The sequence below is a fragment of the Teleopsis dalmanni genome, chromosome 1 (genome assembly GCF_002237135.1).
Source record: "Teleopsis dalmanni isolate 2A chromosome 1, ASM223713v2, whole genome shotgun sequence".
Taxonomy (NCBI): Eukaryota; Metazoa; Arthropoda; class Insecta; order Diptera; family Diopsidae; genus Teleopsis; species Teleopsis dalmanni.
Genome location: NC_051846.1, coordinates 107,822,847 through 107,832,287, shown reverse-complemented (window position 1 = coordinate 107,832,287; position 9,441 = coordinate 107,822,847). Strand labels below are relative to the sequence as shown.

At 31.0% G+C, this 9,441-nt stretch overlaps 1 protein-coding gene across 1 annotated transcript; it reads left to right on the top strand.

Moving 5' to 3' along the window:
- Positions 1–6,377: 6,377 nt before the first annotated feature.
- Positions 6,378–8,900, top strand: LOC119665461. Its single transcript, XM_038074682.1, has one exon. It carries the CDS (start codon positions 6,378–6,380, stop codon positions 8,898–8,900), a length of 2,523 nt encoding a protein of 840 aa, XP_037930610.1.
- The last annotated feature ends 541 nt before the right edge of the window (positions 8,901–9,441 follow it).

Below are 9,441 nucleotides of genomic sequence, written 5' to 3'. Positions count from 1 at the left end.
CTGCTGACAACTAACAAAAAAATCATGTCATGACTTACTTCCACCTAAACCTATCATACCACTATTAATTCTTAACTCTTAATTAATTCACTTTTACTTATAAAAAAACTATATGTATAATAAGAACAAAAAAAATTAAACCTATACTTCAATTTCTGCTTCCTACTTCTTACTTCATTTTCACTAATATATAATCTAAATTCTACACTACATCCACAATCCAAATTTCCTCTTTTCTCTTCTTTTTCTATTCAAAAACACATTTCGATGATCCCATTACTTTTCATATAGCCTACCAGATTAGACCGACCACAAACAACTGAAAAGATAATATTGTGCGCTTCACTTACTCTGTCTCGTGTTGAACTTAAAGAAACATTCATCATATAGAATAGGCATTGCTCCCTTTTCGTTTGAAATAATGAATGCAGCTGCCGTAGAACTGAAAGTAATCTCTTCACTTTTACGAAGCCACTATGTTTTACAGGATCCCATACCAAGGTTCCGCATCATTAATATCATATCATTCTCATCTTTGAGGAATTGCTCATCATATGGAAGCTCCTCAAAATTGGAATATCTTTTCTTTGCGGTCATTCTATCACTATTACCTGAATATTTATCTATATGTGTTAGAACTATCTCTGTATCTCTTTTACTAGTCTTACTAGACTAACCCACAGCACACCTTTAGAGCTAGTGACTCGTACCTTTTTTTTGTATTATTTTATTGATATTACAACTATCTTAGATATCTAGTAATACTTTTAACAAATGAAAATTTGGAAGTTTCAGTTATCTTAAATCATCATTTAAGATAACATGTTAATGATAATGATATATTTCATACAAATTTCATACAAATTTATAATAGATAAATAAATACATAAGTAAATAAATATATAAGTAAATAAATAAGTAAATAAAATAAATAAATAAATAACATAATAATAAATAAATAAAAAGATAAATAATTTAATAAATAAATAATAATAATAATAATAATAAATAATAATAAATAATAATAAATAATAAAAAATAAATAATAATAATAAATTAATAAACATAAATTAAAGTAAAGGATTCAACTTAATTTAATACTTAATACTTAAGTATGTTGGAAGTGTGCGTTTAAGACGTGTTTTGTACCCCAATTCCAAGGCAGGAAGTCTTCCCATTTCTAGGTTTGAATGCTGAAGCAATTTAGATAAGTGGTTAGCATTGCTTTTTTAAATTGTTTCATGTACAGTAGGAATATTCAGGTCTTAGTGAATATCGTCATTTCTGATGTACTATCAAGCATCTACTATCGTTCGCAGGATTTTTGATTGGAGCCTTTAAATAGTATTTATATAAGTCTTGCAGGTGGTTTCCCATATTTAAATTCCGTATTTCCAGATCGAAACAATTATAGTTTTGTAAATTAGTAGTTTGTTATCTAATAACAGACTGGAATTTTTATCAAAAAGTCAATATAGATCTGCAAATCTTCGATGAGCTTCCTTTTTCTTCTGAATTATGTGCTCCTTCCAAGTCAGCTTTTGGTCTAATAGTATGCCCAAGTATTTGGCTTTCTTGCAGATTGGTATATCAATGTTAACAATTTTCAGTTTCTGTTCTTCAAATTTCCTGTTGTTGAAAATAACTTGGACAGTTTCTTCGGCGTTTATCTTTATTCCCCAAGTGTCAGACCAATGCATCACTTCGTTTAGATGATTTTGAAGGTTTACAGTTGCTTTAGTGATATCATGGTTCGTTGATAAAAGTCCAGTGTCGTCAGCAAACGTTACAGTTAGTATTTCTCCACTTTTTGGCTTAGGTATGTCTGCAGTGTATAATAAATATAGGATCGGGCTTAATACACTCCCTTGAGGGACACCGGTTTCTATTTTTATCATGTGGTATGAGTCGTTTTGATATTGCACAAAGAAGTATCTATCTTTAAGGTAGCTCTTCAGTAGTAAATAATCGGTCTGTTGTAAGGATAGAAATTTTTACCAATTTCCAACCTACATATAACTAGTGTGCAGTTAATACCTGAAATAAAAATTGGTTAATTTTTATATAATATATTAAAAGTAAATAACTTACCATAAACCCACCCCCGCATGCACGTAACTTCACCACATGAATAAAACCTAAAATTACATTTAAAATTTAAAAGAATGCAAAAAAATATTGTACCTACCTTATTTATTTATTATTTAAACTTATACTTTTAATATTTTAATTATTTATTTTATTTTAATAAATAAATATAAATGTTTAAGCTGCCACTACCGACGCTAAGCTAAACACGTTTCAAAACAAAGGATATGCACAACACAAGAAACGTCAAGCTTTTACGCAAAGAGCTTTGTGTAAAAATTGATGCGCGCGTATATTAACTACGGCGAAAGCACAAAACAGCAACTACGTCAAAATGTAAACCAGCTGTAAACTAAGTTTTGCGCTACATTAAAGTTTGGTCTGATGCGTATATAAGAAGACGCATTTACTTAGAAGAGGCAGTTAGTGATCGACACTTGAATTCATCGGACAGAGTGATCGACATCCCAAGTGACCAGAAGAACACAGGAGGATTTCCAGCAAGCAACGTAGTCAGCTAAGTATCAAAAACCGCGTCGACAATATCTTTCTTTTATTTTTGTTTTTTTTATATAAAATTATGTATATTTCCTTTTAAACGTGTATACGTTTATATCTGTCCAAACCTATTATAAGCGTGTATACGTTTATATCTGTCCAAACCTATTATAAGCGTGTATACGTTTATGAGCCAATCCCATATAAAATCTAATACACTAGCTTAAAATATTTTTATATTCTAACCATTGTTAGCTTTAAGAAACAAAAATCGAATAAATATATTTCTGAAAATTAATAACTAAGACACTGTGTCCTCATTCTATATAAATTTATTGCAACGACCCAGGACCAACCACTGAGTTAACCCCAGCAAACAGGAACGAACGAAACGTGTCGTTACACTGTAATGTTGATAATTGAAGCATTCGCTACTTCAATTGTTTACTACTTTCCAAACAGACGGGAAAATCTTATTGCTGATCATGCAGTTAAAGATGTTTCTAATGTAAATGATAGCTATTACAGGTAATTCTAGAAGAAATTTACCAGATATCACATCATAGCCTGGTGATTTTTTTGGGTTGATGTTAACGGCGATGATGTTTTATATTTTAGCAATTGTTGTCTTCTTTATTGTAACATTCTTCTGGGTCAGGTTCTTGGGTAGTGCATGGTTTGTATCATTTTTAGAATTTGTAAATGTGCTCTTAAAATACTCAGCGAGAACAGTTGCTTTTTCTTCGTTAATGCGCGCCCAAGTGTTATCTTCGTTTTTAAGCGATGCGCAATGGAGTATGACACCATTACTGGTATTTAATTCATAATACAGCTATCTCTACTAGCCCGATAAAACAAATCTCACACCTCAAGAAGTATAATAACCAACTAAATGAATTATAACCAATTATTTTATAATTTCTAATAATTGTTTTTACATTTATTGAGTCTTAAAAATATCAGTTTACAATAACAAAAGAAAATAATAAATAAAAAAAAACAATTTATTTAGGTATCATATATGAAAAAAAACTATTTTATAAACAAAATATACACGATCAACTCTCCATATAAATATATATATTTAACTTTTACTGACATAAATTTCATGAATCCATACAAAATCAGATATTCTTGTCGTACATCAAATTATTTAAATCTTTTTTTTTTATTAGTTCTATTACACCATTTTTTTTTTTTTGTTGACGTTTCTTTAAGTTTAACACTAGGTACTTACTACTTTCACCGAAACGCCGTCATTTCGTGTGTTCCAGGTACCTAGCTAAAAAAACAATTAAGAGAATTTATGGAAATAAATATATATGTGTATATGAATAAAAATTTGATGCACTCAAAGAAACTCTATGTTGTTTGACTATTGATGAAGAGATTGATGCTCACAAACTTTTTTCTTTTATTTTCTTTTATATATATTTGTTCGTGAACCAAATACACAGTACATTGGGATTGCACCTTTTTGAACATTTGGTCAGAAAAAGCGAAATGTATTATAACACCACCCTTTTGTAGACACTTAGAAAATTAATTAATGTGTATTCTTAATCAACTTGTTTTCACCACGTGTCTTCTAATGCCCTCCATGGCACGGTGGCAAGCCCGGAATTCTCGCCGGTATTGGGGTTGGGTCTTGGCATCAGTAATCCTCGCTGACATCAACAAAAAAATTCTCGTGCCATGTATTTGTGTAAACAAAATTTAGTTAAATATAAACTGTTAATCGTGTCGGTCATATTTACTTCCTAGTCTATTTTGGTCTTAGTTATTTGTCGAATGCTAGAACACACTTCACCCGTCCGTACCACCTCTTTAGCAACTTATTTTTTAAGCATTGTGAACATAACAACACTTACAATATTCTCTTATTACGTGCATCTTATTTTATTTCAACTAATCTTTAATTAGATACAAAAAAATTGTAATTATTATTTCATAATATAACAGTTTATATATAAACAATAACAACTTTATAAATTTAAGTATGATATTAATGATATTAAGTATGATAAAAAAATTTATACTAAAAAAAAAAATATATATATATATATCTATACTTAAATTAAACTATACAAATAAGTGTTTATCTATTTATTCGCTTAATTCAACTGAAGCAACTCTTATAAGAGATACTTTTTTTTTGATTTATAAATAAAATAGAAAAATCGATATAATAAAAAAAAAGAAATAAGAAGAAAAGAAAAAAAAATATATGTATGAAGTAAAAAGATTTTTTGCTTGCCTAGTTAGGCAATTACCACAACTGCCCAAATGATGTCACTCGCGCGGTCGCTGTACCTAGACAAAATTTTCAAAAAAAAACCAAAAGAAATACTACTGACAAACAAGAAAAACTTAGTAGCATATAATAATACCAGGAAAAGGTCCTTTCTTTTTTTTCTTTCTTCTTAGTTTCTCTAAACCTTGAGCAATATTAGTTTTCAAATAATGTTCTTCATAATATTATTTAATATATATATATTATTATTAATTTAGCTATCTATTATTAAGTAGCAATATAATTTACAATAATTTAATTAATTTTTCCTTTTTTTGTTGTTGTTTTAAATATTTCTATATAATTAATTGCTTTATCAATTCAAACTTTTGTAACAAGGAAATTAACTAATTTACTATCTCAAACTTTTTGTAACAAATAAGTTTTTGTTAAATAATAGTGTTATTAAACATCATTACTTAAGCATATAAAAAAAATCCTTATCGATGTTACATACATTTGGGGTCCCCAACTTCACAATTACCGGCACAGTTATGCTAAAAATAGTATTCACCGTTGTTGGCGTGTATGTTGAAACCACCGCAACCGCCACCGCAATGTTCACCTCCTTGTAGCTACCGCTGTTTATCTTGTATGTTGTCAATAAATTTTGATATCTGTATACACTGCTTTTACAAAATCCTTTGATGTTTTAGTTCAAAAAAAAAAATTCCTTTTTTTTGTTTCTTTTAGGTTATTATTCTGGCTTCAACTTTAATTTAAATCAAAACTTTCCAGAAAAGTTATTACTTTAAGCCATATTTTAACTTCTGAATTATGTTAGCTTGCTCTTTAATTCTGTTAAGTCAATTGGGTTCTCGTATACTTATTTTAAGTTCAATTATTTAACATTTATTTACAACCAAAAAAAAGCTTTTAATAGCCGCAGCTTTCCTTTTGTTTTGCTTTTTTTGCTATTATTAATAATATGTTTTAAAAATAAAGTCAGTGGTATGTGAACTACTCAAGCAAAAGGTGCGTTTGGATTTCTATAAAATCAAAGAGAATAGAAAAAACTATTAAATTAAATAGTTTTCGATCATTGGCGACCGTGACAGGACACGACCGTAGTGTGCCTAAAAACAAGTGTTTGAAATTATCTTAAATTTATTTTAAAGACTTATGATAAATTAACTATTAAATGTGTTTCAAATTAAATTCAATTTATATTAAAGACTTGATATAAATGACGACTAAAAGTGTTTCAAATTAAATTCAATTTATATTAAAGACTTGATATAAATGACGACTAAAAGTGTTTCAAATTAAATTCAATTTATATTAAAGACTTGATATAAATAAAGACTAAAGGTCTTTCAAATTAATATTAAAAACTTAATATTAATAGTCTCTTACATCAGTAATTGTTTAAAACTTAAAAAATAAACAACAGTTGTTCAATTTTACAATAACCTTGACAATCATTCAGGTTATTAACCTTCATAACATTAGTTGGTTTTTTTTTGTTTTATTTTCGGTTTTGCATTTGCTTTCGGTGATGCAAAATTCTAATAATGCAGCAGCGAGCAGCGCTGCCGAAAACAATTCGACTACATCGTCAAATTCTCTGCCACCATTGCCTTCGTTAGTAGAATTAAAACAGCAGCGAGCATCTACAAAAGGCAGTATAACGCAAATTAAAAATATTGTTGAGAACAACAAAACTTTATCGTCAACGGAATTGGAGTGTAGACTTGGGATGCTAGATGCATATTATAAGCAGGTATCTTACTACCAGAATCAGATAGAGCGATATTGTGCTACAGATTCAGCGCGCTCTGACATCGATGAGCTGTACGTAAGTACAAAATGTTTAATATTGTCATTAGTTGATGGACGGAGGAGACAAAGCTACCATGAGCAAACTTTCTCGTTACCGCATCTACCGTCAAACAGATTTCCACATTTAAAGTTGCCTAAGTTTGACGGCAAATATCTTGAATTCAAAAATTTTATACATATTTTTCAAATCCTTGTAGATAGTGATTCACTCTTGACATCAACTGAAAAATTCAACCATTTGTTATCGTGTCTTCAAGGCGAAGCGTTAGCTACAGTAAAGGCGTTCCAAATAACGGAAGACAACTATCCGAAGGCTCTCCAAAGACTCAAAGAGCGATACGACAATGACCCTCTCATATTTCTGGAAGGCATTGCAACACTTTTTGATGAACCACAATGTATTAAGCCTGATTCGACTCAACTTCGCCAATTAGTGGACAACATTTCGGCTTTATATAGTTCGCTTAAGTCACTGGGATCACACGAACAGATATGTGATGCAATCATGATTCATTTGGTGATGACGAAAGTGGATAGTGAGACGAAACGTAAATGGAATGAATGTCACGACTATACGAAACTACCAACTTGGCTGGAATGTTGCAAGATGCTTGACAGGCGATGTCAACAATTAATGGTACTAGCAAAGGCCAAGCCAAAGGCTACAATCAACCAAGAATTGCAGCATACTAGTGTTCGTAAACCTTTCAAGCACATCTTAATGACGAAACAAAAGTCTACAAGTCAGATTCATTGTGTATATTGTTTAAAACCTGGTCATTATATCACTAATTGTCCAAATTTTTTAGCTCTATCAATTGAAAATCGATGTCAACAGGCGAAGCAAATTCAACTATGCTTTAATTGTCTCCGGAAAGATCACATTAGCACACATTGTCCATCAACGTATTCATGCCGAATGTGCAAAAAACGACATCATTCACTTTTACATAATACTGGTGCATCATCTAATATGGAACCTTTGTGTGAGCAAACAATATCACCTCTAAGTCATGTACACACTAATGCACTAGTTCCAGACGAAACTTCTGCTCGGGTAAAATCAGTGGTGCTTTTGGCAACAGCAATGGTGTTAGTTAAAGATGCATCTGGTACTTTTCAACTCTGTAGAGTGTTATTAGATTCATGCTCGCAGGTCAATTTAATATCGGAATCGATGTGTAATGCACTTCATCTAAAAAAGTCACGAAGTGAAAACAGTCTTGTTGGTGTAGGAGCTGCATCAATAAATATTAAACACAAAACTATAAGTACGATACGTTCAAGGTCAAACAGTTTTGAAGCAGTACTTGAGTTTCTCGTTACCAAAAGAATTTCTGGATATCACCCTAATGAAACACTGTCGTTAGAAGAGTTGCAAATTCCTGAAAATCTTCAATTAGCTGATCCGACATTTTACAAACGCCAAAAAATTGATATGTTACTTGGTGCAGAAGCTTTCTTTTCACTGCTAGCAGTAGGCCAAATAAAACTTGGTGAGAATTTACCGACTTTACAAAAAACTTTGTTCGGCTGGATTATTTCAGGAAAACATTGTTCTACTAAAGATTCCAAAATTGTTTCATCCCATTGTGTTGTCAGCTTGGATACAATTAATGCGAACTTGGAACGGTTGTGGCAGATAGAGGAACCAGTTCATCCACCATCAGTATGGTCAGTAGAAGAACAGCAATGCGAAACCAACTTTCAAAAAACTGTAGCTCTCAGTAACGATGGCCGAATTATGACAAGGTTGCCATTCAAAGGCGACACAAGTACTCTTGGAAATTCTCAGAAAATTGCATTAAGAAGATTTTTATCTATGGAAAGAAGACTTGACTCCAATATTGAGTTAAAATTGGAATATGTGAAATTTATGCAAGATTACGAAAATCTCGGACATATGTCGATGGTTAAGGATTTGGATTTAAATTCTCCCCACTATTTTATCCCACATCATTATGTAATTAAACCAGATAGCACAACTACTAAATTACGTGTAGTTTTTGATGCTTCAGTTCGTACATCATCACAAGTGTCATTAAATGAGTTATTAATGGTGGGCCCTACAATCCAAAATGAACTTGTAATAACATTATTAAGATTTCGATTATATCAATATGGAATAACGGCTGACATAACAATAATGTATAGACAGTTTTGGCTACATCCAAGTGATCGCAATTTTCAACTAATTTTGTGGCTTGAGCATAAATCGCAAAATATTTCAGTTTATTAACTGAATACTGTTATATATGGTACGAGTTCTGCGCCATTTCTTGCAACCCGGTGCTTACACTACATTGCAGATAACTATCCTTACCGTAAAGAAACATGTAAAATGATATTAAAAAGGGATTTTTATGTCGATGACATGATCTCAGGAGCAGATGACTTGGAGACATTGCAAGCCATCAAAAATGAAACTACCGAAATATTGGATTTTTACAACTTATCGTTAACAAAGTGGAATAGCAACAATGTTAACATCACTGCACCAAATGTTAAACTTATAGATATTGAGACTGCAAGAGATATGGCATGCCCACTTGGAATGTTATGGAATACGAAAGAAGACTATTTTTGCTTCACTTTTCAATCAACCAATATACCAGCAAGTCATACTAAACGAAACATTTTGTCATTAGCATCATCTTTATATGATCCTTTGGGTCTAATTAGTCCACTTATCATCAAAGCTAAGATTTTGTTACAGCAACTATGGTTAATTGGATGTGATTGGGATGAATCCGTACCTCAAGAAATTTACACAATATGGA